The sequence below is a fragment of the Tachysurus vachellii genome, chromosome 11, assembly GCF_030014155.1.
Source record: "Tachysurus vachellii isolate PV-2020 chromosome 11, HZAU_Pvac_v1, whole genome shotgun sequence".
Lineage (NCBI taxonomy): Eukaryota > Metazoa > Chordata > Actinopteri > Siluriformes > Bagridae > Tachysurus > Tachysurus vachellii.
In genome coordinates, this window is record NC_083470.1 from 8,389,809 (window position 1) to 8,405,188 (window position 15,380).

General features: G+C 36.3%; 1 protein-coding gene across 2 annotated transcripts; it reads right to left on the bottom strand.

Annotated features, from left to right (window-relative positions):
* Positions 1 to 130: 130 nt before the first annotated feature.
* LOC132853734 (transmembrane protein 198-like) lies at positions 131 to 14,772 on the bottom strand. 2 transcript variants are annotated; one of them, XM_060881669.1, is made up of 5 exons: positions 14,713 to 14,772; positions 8,287 to 8,572; positions 5,404 to 5,982; positions 3,223 to 3,356; positions 131 to 2,269 (listed from the first exon to the last, which is right to left on the bottom strand). In XM_060881669.1, exons 2-5 carry the CDS (start codon positions 8,438 to 8,440, stop codon positions 2,117 to 2,119), a joined length of 1,020 nt encoding a protein of 339 aa, XP_060737652.1. In that variant the 5' UTR covers positions 8,441 to 8,572; positions 14,713 to 14,772; the 3' UTR covers positions 131 to 2,116. The 2 variants fall into 2 exon arrangements, with proteins under 2 accessions (XP_060737652.1, XP_060737651.1); XM_060881668.1 differs by having other exon boundaries at positions 14,539 to 14,766.
* Between the last annotated feature and the right edge of the window lie 608 nt (positions 14,773 to 15,380).

A 15,380-nucleotide genomic window follows, 5' to 3' on the forward strand; every position in this document is an offset into this window, starting at 1 on the left:
TTTACTTAGTATTAAACACTGTGGATAATACTAATTAGAAACCATGGAGATGGCTGTAGACTGCAATTACCACAATCAGTTCTGCAATCAAGTCTCAATTATTGAACATTTAATAACTTCAAAAGAAAAGTTTATATCAAAACTGTAATGAATTCAGAAAGGACACTGACACTCATATTCATAAGTTGCTCAAAAGCTTCTGGTTACACAATTGCACTTAACTATATAGTGTACAGTTATAGAAAGGAAATTGTTTATAATCACACTGTCCGGTGTCACCCAGATGAGAATGGGTTCCCTTTGGACTCTGATTTCCTTTCATGTTTCTTCCTAATATCATGTCATGTCATTTCTCTTTGTCACCATTGCCTCTGGCTTGTTCACGAGGGAAAAATATCTGATTTAGAAAATGAAATATATCATATTTTAGGAATATATTAACAATATATTAAATTATGCAGTGTATATATACTCTTTATCAATGTTGTGGCTATTTTGCTGAGTTTAATAAATACACCATTTATCAGGAGCCTAATACTACTAACCCAAGCACACATTTTCAACATTGGAGCATTAGGTGTAGGGCCTGTTGTGTTTTAAATGAATAGCTGAACATCCTGTTTTGAATTCCACGTTTATCAATGTTTTCACTTCCAGCACAAATTGCTTGTCACTGACAGACAAAATCAAGCTCAGTTGTTTTTAGGACCACACAAGGCCACTGGTGACTGTAATCTCACAAGTGTTATAGAGTTTAATGATAATGTATGCATGTGATATTTCCTTAAGGTAGTCTAGACCAGTTGTGTCCAATCTGTTCTGGAAAGGGCTGTTATGTGTAGGTGCAGGCTTTCATTCCAATCACACAGAATCCACACCTGAGTCTACAGAAAGGCAAGAGCTACTAATTAATCAGGTGAAATCAGGTGTAGTTCCTGCTCGATCGGAATGAAAGCCTGCACTCACATCGCCCTTTTGTGGATAAGATTAAACACTCCCTGTCTACGCTCATAGACAAAACTTCTTTGAGGAAAGAGGAAATGCATTTTGACCTGAAAACAATAATAGCGTGCAGGACGGCTGATATATATATATATATATATATATATATATATGTATATAAATTTGACTAGTTCTGAAGGGACAGAGAGAGAGAGAGAGATTAAATGTGTTCATAAAGACTCTTATCCATAGCTCAGGAGAGAGATATGATGTGTGCTTGGTTTGAATGCAAACTAAGGTCCTTTTACGGTTATAATTAGAGTGCTTTCACCATAAAGCAGTGTTTAGTTCATCCATTCGTCCATATTCAGCCCTATATCTCCCTCAGCATTAAAAGTATTAAAAATATTGTTTAATTAAGTTCAGTTGGAAACCAAACAAAAGAACAAACCCAAATTGGCAAAAAGAAATTTACCTTGAAATCAGCAGACAGACAAATCAGTGAAAACACCTATCATGACTGCGATGTGACATGCCCTCTACTGAAAACTTGTGGAAGTGGATAGTTTTAACTTTCGTGCAGGTGGAATCAGCCAGATATAAAGAAAGAAAGGCCATGTACATTAACAGAAGAGAGTAATGGAGACAGTATAGTATTTATGCAGCACTACAGTACATCACATGATTACTACACTCATTCAATCGTAACTCAAAAATCACTAATATCTTTACAATTTAGGGAAACGGAACCAACTGAATTCATAAGAAAATACTGTGTGTTGATACTAACAAAAATAACAGCAGGAGCAGACAAGCAGGACAGGTCAGAAATATTTGTTATATATCTGACTTTCAAAGCTGAATGCAAATTAGTTAGGGTTGTGTTAAAGTAACGAGCTAAAGTAACGAGTAAGAGTTTTAGAGTATTTGTGGCTTTAAGCGTTTATGCACCCTGAAGTCCTGAGAAGATTCAGTGTTCATTCTTCAGTAGACTCCACAGACTTGTTATTAGTCAAATCAGAGTCCAAGTTGTCAGCACACACATACACACTCTCTGAAGCACTCGTCTAGTCTGTTCACCTCAGCTGCTACTCAACACTGTCAAATCCTCTTTCCAAGTGTGTGTGTGTGTGTGAAGGGGTGTTTGGGTGGTTGTGCATGATTCTGAGTTCATTCACACCCTGATCACTGCAGGTGAGGAGGTTGTGAGAGGCACCATGGATCCTGTCTCAAAGTCAAAGTCGATCATGGTGTGGTAGACTGTGCTCAGACTGCTCATAGACGAGCCCGTGCTCGTCTGCCTCTCGCGCAGGTTCGCCAAGTAGCTCTGTGACCAAGACAAATAAAATGAAAAAACATTAAAAAAAAATTTTTAATTACGATAAAAAAATAATCTTAAGACTTATGGCCAATATTGTTCCATAAAGGTTTCTTTTCTACAGTACCATGGATATTAATTGGTGAAATGCCACTAAAGTGTCAGTACAATTTATTTTTAGTTCTTCTTACAATATTTTTCCTTACAATGTTGTAGTTGTAATCTATTTACATCTTTACCCTATCTATATTTAATTATTTTCCATTTCTGGTTAGCTTGGTCGAAACATGTTGCTCAAAAACATATTTTAAACAATTATGTACACACACACACACACACACACACACACACACACACACACACACACACGTATATATATACACTACTAATATACTAACCTACTAATGGAAATGTATACAGTATACACACACCATATTATAGCAATGCTACCATTCACCAACAGGTGGCAGTAGCAGAATATAATTGATTGCACCTGATTGTGCTGAGAAAGAATCGGCTTTACAAGTTCTGTTTGCAATGAGCCGAAATATACCATAACATACCATGTTTAAATGTTTAAATGTTTCACGCTTTGAGGAAAAACAAATGGAGTTAATATGAAGTCAGACGTAAGAGTTCATGAGCTTAACACAAAAAACACATTTAATGTTGTAAATCTGCAACTTGACTTGACGCTGTGTGCTCTGGAAGGTTGTCCACTGATTGGTGGAAATTTGTAAACATGTAAAACACAATTTGAGAATTTAAAACTGATGAAGTTTTTATATAAGGTTTGACTTTGCGAGATTTAAGTTACTTCTTAATTGGGGATAGAATACAGCTGTGGCTTTGTGACTTAAAAATTCATCTCTTTGCATATGTACGGTTACAGTTGACAGATAAGTAGCTCTATAGATTAAAAACACTTTGTTTCTGTGAGTGTGAAATTGGATGCTGATTACCGGAGCGAGCACATCTCCTGCGTATCGTTTGAGAGGTGGAGGTCTGCGGCGATATTTTCCGGCTGGAAGTCGACGTGTATTTGTCTGTCTGATCTTCATCAGCTGGAGCTGCTTTTGTTTTCCACTCACTATCACTGCCACAGAGAGAGGACAAGGTTAAGGTGGGCAGTATAGCTGTGTAAGGACACTTACCACAGTAGACTTGATCTTATGGTCCTGGTCTGTAAGTCAGTGAGTCAGCTTTTCCATAAAGGGGAGAAAATTGCCAAGGATAAAACAACACATGAACAAATAACCTAGTGAACCAGAGTTAATGTATTCAGTGATAGAGACTTAAAAGCACTTTTGTACGTCGCTCTGGATAAGGGCGTCTGCCAAATGCTGGAAATGTGAATTTAAATTTAAATATAAAACCCGCATGATGCCTGATCTAAACCACCTTTGAATGAACCTCACCATAAAAAACAAGAATGTTCCATACATTATAAATACAAAGCTGTCAATCATCCTTACTTTTTATTGTAACATTGCTGTTAAATGGGGGAAAATGTCTGAAAAGTTTAGTTATGTAATCTAAAAATAATCAGGTCAGACAGTTCAAGTACACAGGCAGGTCTGGTACACAGATCTGTGTACTTCAGGCAGCTTGTTATAATGAGCACTATATGAGTGTGTTAACATGCAGCACTTCACATGTATAACACACTGTCTCCTTGTTAAAAGTAACTGTTCTTAACAACTATCTGCAAGTGCAGAGAAAGCTGATTACATGCCTAAAACTTTGCCTCATTATTCTTTGACAACAATCTGGATTACGTAGGATTGCAGCTTCACACCACTCTTCCTGACCAGTTCAGTTTCTCTATTAGACATGTTAATTCTACAATTTCTTAATATTCTTGGCTCCAGAAACTCTGTATCATGTCTGACCCAAACTGCCTAAACTGTAAACTGTAAACCACAGGTGTACAACTACTATTTTTCAACTAAAGGTTTTGCCATTTAAAATGTTTTTTACCCAACAAATCTATAAGTTAATAAGTAACACAGATAACAGCTCTTTAATGAACCTTGAACTGCTTTCTAATCATGGTCCTCCTGTACCAGTAAACCTTACTCAGTGTAATAACTAATAACACACACACGCATGCCCGCGCGTGCGTGCACGCACGCACACACACACACACTTCTACATTACTATTGCAATTTGTCTACAATTCTATTCTACAATTAATTAACCAAGTAATGATATTTATAACCAATATATATATACATTTTATAAATATCATTACTTGGTTAATTAACCTTTATCAACAATAAAGGTTCCTGTTATAACTTAAAGTATTACAATCAAATTGTCCAGAAGAACTCTGGAAATTCTCCAAGAAACTTTTAGAAAATATAACTGAGATTACATAACTTAAGTTATGGCAGACTGCCTCAATTATTCTGGATTTTTAACTGTAAGACTGTGTTTCTTTAATGTAGAAAACATTATTTTTAAGCCATATTTTATTTAAGGCATTTCTTTACATGTGTGCAAGACTTTTGTCCATACAAGTCCCTGTGTTGTTGCTTCAAAACAATTTTATATTAAAAGGAGACCATTCATACATACCTGTGATTTGCCTAAATGCCTAAATTCGCTTAACCTGTGATTTGATTATTGTTTAAGCTGGGCTGTTATAAATATACCTTTTGGCCAATTAGATTTAAGAACTAAAAGATTATGATAGTATATACTATAGTCATCCATCCATCCATCCTGAAATCCATCCGTCCATCCATCAATTTTATTGCTTATCCTACACAGTCTCACAGGGAACATGAAGTTTATCCAAGGGGACACTGGGCACAAGGCAGGGGACAGCCCGGAGGGCATGCCAACTGATAGAAAGGCACAATCACAGACTTATGCTGTTTCATACACTACAGACAAGATAGAGATGTAAATTAGCCTACAATGCATGTCTTTCAACTTTGGGAGGAAACGGGAGTACACAGAGGAAACATAAAAAAAGAGTTTCACAATCCCTTATAAGGCAATTTACAAGGAATATAACACCAACAACAGAGGAAGCATGGCCAGACTGGTGGGAAAATTGAGAATTCCAAGTATTTGAATTGCCTTAATTAAGTCCAACTACTAAGGACTAAACAATGAAATGGTTATCCACTTACCTTCAGTGTGTGACATTCCTTTGGCAGTGAATTTATGCTGCACTAGGTTTCCCAAAGCTGCTACCACAATCCAGATGCCCAACATCAGCCAGCTGTACCAGCACAGCGCCTTTTCTTGGTTCCTCTGCAGCCCCACATGTGCTCTCCACACCAGCATTGGTGTCTTCATGCAGTAATCCACACATGTCATGACAATGGCGGCACCAAGAGTTGCTGTAGCCACCATGGTCATGCTTCTCTGCCAGCAGAGTGTCAGTACAGCAAAAAATACACCAGTGCCAAGTACTGTTCCTGCAGGTACCCACACAGGACTGAGGACGGGGTAATACTGTCCAGCTGCCAACAGCACGGTGATGGAGCACAGCAGGCCCAGGTGGAGACCAGTGAGGAACAGACCCACACAACGCACTAATATGCTCACCAATCCTCCCAGTAAGCCAACGCCTAGAGAGATGCCTGCCCGTGTCTCTGCGTCCAGCGGTGAGTCCAGCAGCTGCTCTCGGAGACACAGCAGGTAGCCTATGCCAGTCCCAAATGCCAGCCCAGACAGGAACATTACTAATTTAAAACAGCGGTATCCTGCAAACACGGAAGAGACTTGTCACACAAGATAAGCTTCCACATAATTATGCAGAATTAGGAATGATTTTACAAACAGAGCTTCAAAGTAAGTATTAAACACAGCTATGTAATGACTTCCTCCTAAGAACACATTTACAAGCCAAGCGTTGGATTCTCTTACAAAATTGTCATCATGGAACATTGTACTGGAAAGAAATTCACTTTGAAATTGAATCCTTTGAGGTTCATATTAAAGAACACTTTTTTTGCACAGTGTGCCCATGTCAGCACATGCACATTCACCAGTCATTATTCTGTCTGTGATGGGGAAAATATTTCGTGACAGAGTAAAACAGCATCCTAAATGTTCCCCTCCTTTAGAAGAAGAAGGCCAGAAAACAGGAAGCATGCTCTATAAAAAGTCAAGGCCTACAATGGGCGGTAGTCAGCACGGAGCATGTAAGGAAACCAAACATGGCTTCCAACTGGGTTAAGTATTTGTGTTGTTTTTTAGTTCAGTACTTTTTGATTTAAGAGAAGCTAAAGATGTCCATGCTGAGTTTGCGATTACTACAATGAGTTTTTTTTAAAATTTAATATAATAACTAAAATTAATAGGCAAGCCAAATCAAGTTATATTTTATCTGTCACACACCTGGATTAATAAAAAGCCTCCAGCAGCTGCTGTGACATAAATCTCTCTATGCTCTTTCTAACTTTGGAAATGTTCAACCAACAGTTATTAAGATGTGCTGTGTGCATTTTATGTCTTATGAAACGATGGCGTACTGCGACTCATGAGGATGCTCCAGTTGTTACACTCATTTGTTATAGCTTTGATACCAGTGGGTGTTGAAACAAGCTGTCGTATACACCAGTGCTCCCAAAGCTGCTCCCTGTGTGACATGTCCGGTGAACATATACACCACTGAGCAGCTAAGTCATTGCAGTCTAGATGTTATTCATGTCATTGGAGTTTTTTTACTCAAGAAAATTCTGGTAACCATGTAGTTGTGAAAGAAACACAGGGCAGTTCCATGATCAGATGTGGGAGATCCGAGAATTTACGATATGCAGCTTAGCTCTGAACATTCAAAGAGAAGGTTTGAAAGAAATGAGCAGTATGGGAAATACCCCAGCACTGACTCATTAAACAAACAACAAAAAGCTATAGCAAAGCTGGTAAAAAAAAAACAAAAAAAAAACAGTGAAATCTGAAGCTACAAAAAATGTCTGTCTGTACAGTGGTTATGTTTTTGAGGAATAGATTAAATAGATACTAATTTTCTACAAAAAAATCCACTGGGCATATGTTATAAGATAGCCTTTAATCTGGAAGGTAAGGATTAATAAAAAATAAAAAATAAAAAGTCAAAACTAGGGGGCATGGTGGCTTAGTGGTTAGCACGTTCGCCTCACACCTCCAGGGTTGGGGTTCGATTCCTGCCTCCACCTTGTGTGTGGAGTTTGCATGTTCTCCCCGTGCCTCTGGGGTTTCCTCTGGGTACTCTGGCATCTCTGGAAATTTGTCCCTAGTGTGTGATTGCGTGAGTGAATGAGTGTGTGTGTGTGTGTGCCCTGCGATGGGTTGGCACTCCGTCCAGGGTGTATCCTGCCTTGATGCCCAATGACACCTGAGGCACAGGCTCCCCGTGACCCGAGGTAGTTCGGATAAGCGGTAGAAGATGAATGAATGAATGAATGAAGTCAAAACTATTGATGAAATTTTGTTAAAGAAAGTTTACAAAAATATTTTGAACTGAATTATATGAAAAATACTATTAAATGTTAAACAATCAAATACATAAAATGTAAAAATAATTTCACTGAATGTATTTTTTATACATTTCATACATTTATGGGTATTCACCTGCATTTATGTTTCATTGATAAAGAAAGAAACAAACACAAAGAAATAAATATATAATGTATTTTCGTATATTTAGTACACTTACAGATATTTTATTTGCTGATTGGTGATTTTAAATCTTATATCTTTTTATATCACATGCACACCTATATTCTTTAGCAGTGTTATTTTTCCTATTAGTTCTGGCCTTGCTAAGTTTCAATAAACCTGTTTACATCCACTGTGGCCAAGTTGACATAGTAATGACAAATAGTAATAAAAAACTAATTAAGCATTAATCAAAAACAAACCCTACCAGAGTCTGCTTTTTAAATTCTGATTTTAGGATCTACCTTCCAGGTACCTCAAGGAAATCATAGAGATAAGATGAGTGAGATGAGTGAAAGTGACTCTGAGGTAGATTTTTATTCCCCAGGATTGACATCACTGTCATTATTTCAGCACATACTCACCACAGAAGCAGTAGAGAGTCCCTAGTATAAAGCACACGGTGCAGGCTATTGAAGGAATGACCTCATAATTCTTCCTGACCTCCATAACACAGCTGTGTGTTGACACCACTGTGGGAATCACCCCCTCTGTCACCAACATCGAGGGGTCTGTCATTGTGGATCAAGAGTTAATACCCAAAATGGAGAATTAGCCGAATTACATGTTGTCCTTGTACATCTTCACAGGGAATGCATTCCTGTATTGTTCATTGCATGTAGCCCTAAAATCCTTAGTCCAAATGCACATCTGGAGGGCCAAAGAGAAGAGAAGAAAGTGATCATTTAGATATGGTTAATTTCTATTGACAAGTGTTTTATTACTGAAAAGTGAAGCAAATATTTCAATCATGAGCCAAAATCACAGCGCAGTGTGATTAGGTGAATAACATTTCCTGTTTCAACATGGCTTTAAGCTTTTCATGAATGGATTTCCTGTGCAATCTGATCGTGTTCATATGCTTATATACCAGCAGTGTGTAAAGCCCTGAAAGAGAAAGAAATTCCAACCACTTCAACAGAATTAATTTAATTCTTTGTTGGGTTCCACTTAACTCTAAACAAAAAATCGATGACAATAGTTGCAATGGCTCTGGAAACACCTGTAACCTTTCTCCCCTCTCTCAAGTTCCCGTCTGGCAAGTCTGAGGGAAGCAGGATTTCTGCCCCTCCTTCTGCCACCATCTTTCTGCCTATACTGCCTTCCACTAGCTCTCTTCACTCAAACACAGGATGCAGGTTTCGGAAGTGAGCTCTGTCTCATTGTTCTACACATACGGGTATCTGCTTTACAATACAAGTGAAACAACCTCAGCTATTTATAATATGTACTTTCTAAAATCATTATTTTTTAAAACTTTTCCTTTAATATTAGATTACACAACGGTACATTCATGGTTAATAGTCTATGATGTTAATAGTTTTTTTTTTTAAATGTTCATGGTTAATCTAATCTTATACATCAACCTCTAGGAAAAAAAAAGATGAATGACAATTTGTCTTTCTTTGTAAATGTTTTGTAAATTTTTGGTAAAGTTTTTATTTACTTAAGAAAATACTACTATTAAAAAGTGTTTCTAATGATTTTCTCTTATAACAAATATAAATACCTTTTCATATTGAGCTGAAAGGAATTTTTAGATGAATTTATTTAATGTTTATTTTCTAATTTTATCCTTTAGCTCATTGTTTATGAAGGGGGCCAATAATTCTGAAGAGCACCTTAATGTACATTCAAATTAAATCTAAAAAAAAAAAAAAGAAATTTGAATGATTTCTTCATGAGAAAAGATAGTTTCATTTATAAAGACTAAACAAATGTATCCTCACATATTGGCATTGGCTTTGATGGGATGATTTAAATAATTTGATGGGATGATTTAAAAATAGTTAACTCAGAAATGTGACAGACTGCCAACGGTAGAGAAAAAGAACTACTACAATATACATGATCATGAAAATAGACATTAAAAATGTAGTCATTAATTATAATAACTAAGAACATTACCTAAACATTTAAGACCATTCTAAATCGTAAACCCCTCAGCACAGCTTTCTCAATTTCTATACTCAGGGCCTGATGTCCAAGAAATGTTGAGTCAGACACCCAGTTCTCCTTAACGCTTTTAGAAAACATAATTGTCGGGATTTCTATTTTAGTACTAAGATGAAAATAGCTTGTTAAAAATATCACCCTGAGTAATTAACGTGCCCTTGCCCCCATCACTACATTGTGGTCTGCAGACACAACTGGAGACATTTATTGTATACTACTGTTGTTTTGAAGTTGATCCAAATTTTTATAATGTTTTTTACAGGCATTCATTCAATATCACAAATAAAACAGTACAGATGTGTAGATTAAGATATTAATACTGTAACAATGAAATGCTACTTCTGATATTAATGTAGACTTCTATTTGACTCTATTTGACTAGCTTGTTTTGGATTTTGGTCAAATATCTGTAGCATTTTTTCTGGTAATTTTGTGTCTCTGTGTCTCTTTCTTCCATTTTTATATTGTTAGTATAGTATAGTTTACTCTATAATTGAATACCCTGTATTTAATGATAAATTTGTATATTTTGGTGTCTTTTGTGTTAGCTTCGCAGGCTGAATCGCATTGAATCCCATTCAGATAACATAGCTAACATATAGAGCATGTCAAAGGGGGTGCAAACTTTTGTGCTAATAATAATGGCATCTCCTGGCTCAGAATAAATTGCTTTAATATTAAGGTATCCCGTATTGTGATTAATCTACGGTATAACCTGTTGATCCTGTGGTCTTCATTCCAGAAATAAAAACACATTTAAACCCAAACCCATACTCCATTTATCATGTTGAAAAGGTAATGAAATGTTATTTCTAGTTTCTCTAAATCCTTATATAATCCCACAGTGCATATAATAAACCCTTTTCCCACAGTTCCCACAGTTGGCAAGGCATTCCGTGCCATGGTTACATCTTTTAGAAATGCTCTGATTAGGGATGAAACGGCACAAAAGCAGAAGAGGCCAGCAGAGTGTGTGTGTGCATGCTGATGCTTCAAAACTACCCGAGAACTGCCTCTAGAAATACACAGACACAAATCCACTATCAGGAAACCACAGTTCAACAGTCACTCTCTTCAGTTCTTCCTCCTCTTTCCCTACCAACAACTTTCAATGATAAGAGTAAACTCATTCATGCTGGGTTCAATGCCCTGGGATCATTCTTTGATATGTCAGTATTCCTGTACTGCATAGAATTTAGAAATCCTTAGTCTTTAACTATTTAGTATTTTGTCAGTACTGTACTGTACTGTACAGGGTCTCAATTCTTGTAGAATTGCAAGGATTTGCTTTGAGATTCTGGTCCATGTTGATATGATTGCATCATGCAGTTCAGAAAGATTTTTTAAAAGCACTTTCATGCTGTGAATCCTATGTTCTACCACATCCAAAAGGTGTTCTATTGGATTTAGATCCAGTGACTGAGAAGGACACTGAAGAACCCTGAACTCACAAAACTAGTTTGAGACTGACTTTTGCTTTGTCACACGGTGCATTATCCTGCTGACAGAAGCACAAAAACATGGTGGGGAGGAAACAGACTGGTTGGACCTGGACTGTAGATACAAGGCAAGTATGGTTCTATAGATTCATGATATCGGCACCAAATTGTGAAGCTGTCATCTGTATGCCTCATTAGAAATTGAGTTTAATCAGATGAGGCTGCATTTTCCAGTCATCAACTATCCAGTTTTGGTCAACCTTTAGCCACTGTTTTCTGTTCTTGGCTGACAAAATTGGAACCTGGTGTTGTCTTTTCTTGTTGTAGTACATCCACCTCAAGGTTTGACATGTTGTGTGTTCCGAGATGCTTTTCTGCTCACCACAAGTGTTCTGAGTAGTTATCTGTGTTACTGTAGCCTTTCTGTTAGCTGGAACTAGTCTGCCCATTGATTGTTGTCCTCTCTTAATAACAATGAGTTTTCATCCACAGAACTGTCACTTACGGGATGTTTTTCCTATCGCACCATTCTGAGTAATCTCTAGAAATTATTGGGTGTGAAAATTCCAGGAGATCAGCACTTATAGAAATGCAAAAGTCAAAATTACTTGAGATCACACACTTTCCCATTCCGATGGTTGACGTGAACGTTACCTGAACATGCTGGCTGTATCTGCATTGCACTGCTGCCACATGATTGGCTGATTAGGTAATTGCATGAATGAGGTGTTCCTTAAGTCTACCTCACTCTGAATTTTGAAAATCCTTGGGTAAAATCTGTAGTCTTTGATCTCTAGTTTGACATGGCGATCGACAGCCGATTAATGGCTGTTGCAATCATTTTGTTCCTCTGATTATGTTCTGGTAGTGTCAGAAGATTTCAGACATTTACCTGCAGTGTGACATCTCCTATGATGACCATCAAACCAAGAACCAATAGGAGTGCCAAACCTGATGAAGCACTTAGCACAAAAACTTCAAACCACCTCAGGGAAGTTCTGTTTTTAACATCAAGGATTGTCATAAACAAAATTAATGCTACAGATTTCGTTTGCCGCTAACTGGCCTTTTAGCTAGAGAATGCGGGTCTGAACGTGTCACAGATTGAAGACGTAAAACCCCAGACAAGTCTTTTTGTGTGCGTCGGATTTTGACATGTCTTGACTGTCATACAGTCTGACATGATGACAAGGGAGATCCTACAGTGTGACATGGGGATCATGTTCGTACAGTCTGACAAGCAACAACTGTGAAGGATTATGAAAAATCACACAATGTGAGCCAGGCTTTATAAAGTGTTCCATAAGTTTATATATAGTCTGTTGGTAAAACATGCTAGAAGTTGCTGTGGCTGAACTTTCTTCTGTTTACTTGGACTTCTTTCTTCAGTTCCGAACACTGATTTTCGGTTGGGTTCAAATCCAAAGCTCATCTTTGGGTTCAAATCCATGCTAATTTAAAATAACCTTTTCTGCATTAGTTTGGAAGTACCATAACCTCTTGACAGAGGCAAAAAGGTGTTGGTGCTGAAATATTCTCAGCCAACATCACACACTACCACCTGTAGCTCTAATGACATTTAGTACCAGAAACTGCATTTTTAAATCTTTTTTTGCAACACTTTAAACAGCTTTTAATTGTGAAAGATGTGTTTACGTTTGTTTTGTTTGTTAAGCCCCACTACAGCCCCAAACTAACTTTCTAGCATCTCAGCAAATGGACTTACCAAAGGTGTTAGTAAAAACTAAAATAGGCTACATCAATCCTGTTACACGCTCACACACACTCACTCACACACACACACACACACACACACACACACACACACACACACACACACACACACACACACACAGAGCACTTGTAAGACTACAAACATCCCCACAGTGCAAAAGCTGCCTTGTTTTGATGTAAGTGCAGTTAAACAAAACAGACAACCTTCACCACTTCCATTCCAGTCAGTTTTACATATTTCTTTTATGTAAAATTGATTTAAAAGTTTACCGAAAAACATTCAACAAACCAGAGCACCTACAGAAGTTATAATTCAAGTGATTGTAACTATAACAACCCAATAATATTTTAACCTTAATTTAGGATATACTATTACAATCAGGATAAAACTAGACTCTGTTCAAGTGATTAAAATTAAATATTAATTCTCAATGATACCTAAAAAGGTTTAATGTTTATTTTAAAGTTTATTAAAGTTTATAAAAGTTGAAAACAAACCTAAATATTGTGTCTCATTTAGCTTTTATTTATTTTTTATTTTTTGTTAAATTATTATTCTGTTTCTATACTTCTGTAAAGCTGCTTTAAGACAAAGCGAATTGTTAAAAGCGCTATACAGTAAATAAATTTAATTGAATTTCACATATAGACATTGTTATGCGATGGATGATAAACGTGTAAGAGCACGATTGTCCAAAACACACACTGACAGCAATACAATTAGAAAGTCAGTAAATATTTCATGTTTACAAAAGTAAATTTACAAAATTTACAAGAAATAAACACAACACGAAAAGAATATTTTTTAAATCTTTAGCTACTAAAAACTAAAACTAAAGCTACTAAAACTAAAAAAAACGAGCATTTTACGATTTGAAAGATTAAATACGTCAGCATCATAACAGATTCTTCTAAATAGACATTAAAGGTATTTACAAAACAAAAATCTGAAAAGATTTCATGATATTTTTAATATGCATAATTAATAACTTATAATAAGCATATTTTATTACATTATCTACATTATGTAAATGTATTTCATATCGCCCAGTCTTGTGTTGTGAAAGTGATTAAAATGTGCTTAAAAACAGTTTAACACAGACCATAAAGTTAATATTTATACAGGGTTTATAATAGGAAAGTTAATCATTTAAAAGCAATATGCTACTAGCTGCAATCTGGCTGTAATCTTAACACCAGTAGACACTTTTACAATGATTTATTAAACAAATACGTCTACAACTAAAACTACAACTACTAATAAAAAATCTGAAAGGGTTCCTGTCTGGTATACTCCCAAATATTCCAACTTTCTGTTTGTCTTCCTCTTTCAGATTTTAACACTACAATCACATATTTTACTTAGTTCTGGTCAGTTAATGCAAACCTGAAGCTCTTCAGTGCCTCAATCAGTTAAATGTAAGTAAGTAAGTAAGTAAGTAAGTAAGTAGTTTTAATTAAAAGAACTAAAAGAAATTGACCACTTACCCTGAAACACAGTCCACATACAAGTAGTGTTATGAAATGAGTAATAAACCTTTTTCCCCAAGCAAGTGTAGAAGATTAGGTAAAGATCTCTATGGTTTTGATGAATAAACTGTTAAAATGGACAAAACGGGCCAGAAAACAACTTTGAGAATCTGCGACTACTGAAACCCTCACCATCTGACAACTACTGACATCCCAGCCTGGCCATCTGCTACACACACAGTGATATCCAAGCTGAAGTCCCGTCTTATGTTAATGAAGGGTTGTTTATTCTTTTGTACTTTCTTGGATTTAGTGAGATTTGGCAACCCACCTCCGACAAATCCGACAGATTTTCATAACTTTTACACACGATTTTAATTCACTGGGATAAAAAAATGTTTTGTTTATCCTGATAACTAATCAGGATGTAATTGTTCATTTTTACTTGTTTAACCAAACTTATAGTGAAGTAAAGACGTAAAGTCTAAAAAGTGTTCCAATTGAAAATTTTCGTTAAGGATAATTAATCTAAACCTGGCAACCCTGACCAGCAGTTAATACCATCTAATTTCCATATGAATTGTGCGCCTTATTGTAATAACGGTTTTATTTATTTTTGAATCTTACAATAAAGAGCTAGATAAATGCATAGATAACCGTCACAGCAACAGATGCTGTTGAATGTAATATAGACAGTGTGTGTGTGTGTGTGTGTGTGTGTGTGTGTGTGTGTTGTCATTAGTAATGTGGGAGGATTGAACTGAAGTACAGCAATACAATTTTAACAACAAACTACTGTTTTCTTTCTTTCTTTCTTTCTTTCTTTCTTTCTTTCTTTCTTTCTTTCTTTCTTTCTTTCT

What these genes read in the sequence shown, in the direction of transcription:
- LOC132853734 (XM_060881669.1), bottom strand. Translation starts at nt 8,440, where the DNA reads ATGACAGACCCCTCGATGTTGGTGACAGAGGGGGTGATTCCCACAGTG. An exon ending in GACTCTCTACTGCTTCTGTG is followed by an intron (nt 5,983 to 8,286) that starts GTGAGTATGTGC and finishes CCGTGTTTGCAG; the next exon opens with GATACCGCTGTTTTAAATTA. An exon ending in CAGGAGATGTGCTCGCTCCG is followed by an intron (nt 2,270 to 3,222) that starts GTAATCAGCATC and finishes TCTTGGTCACAG; the next exon opens with AGCTACTTGGCGAACCTGCG.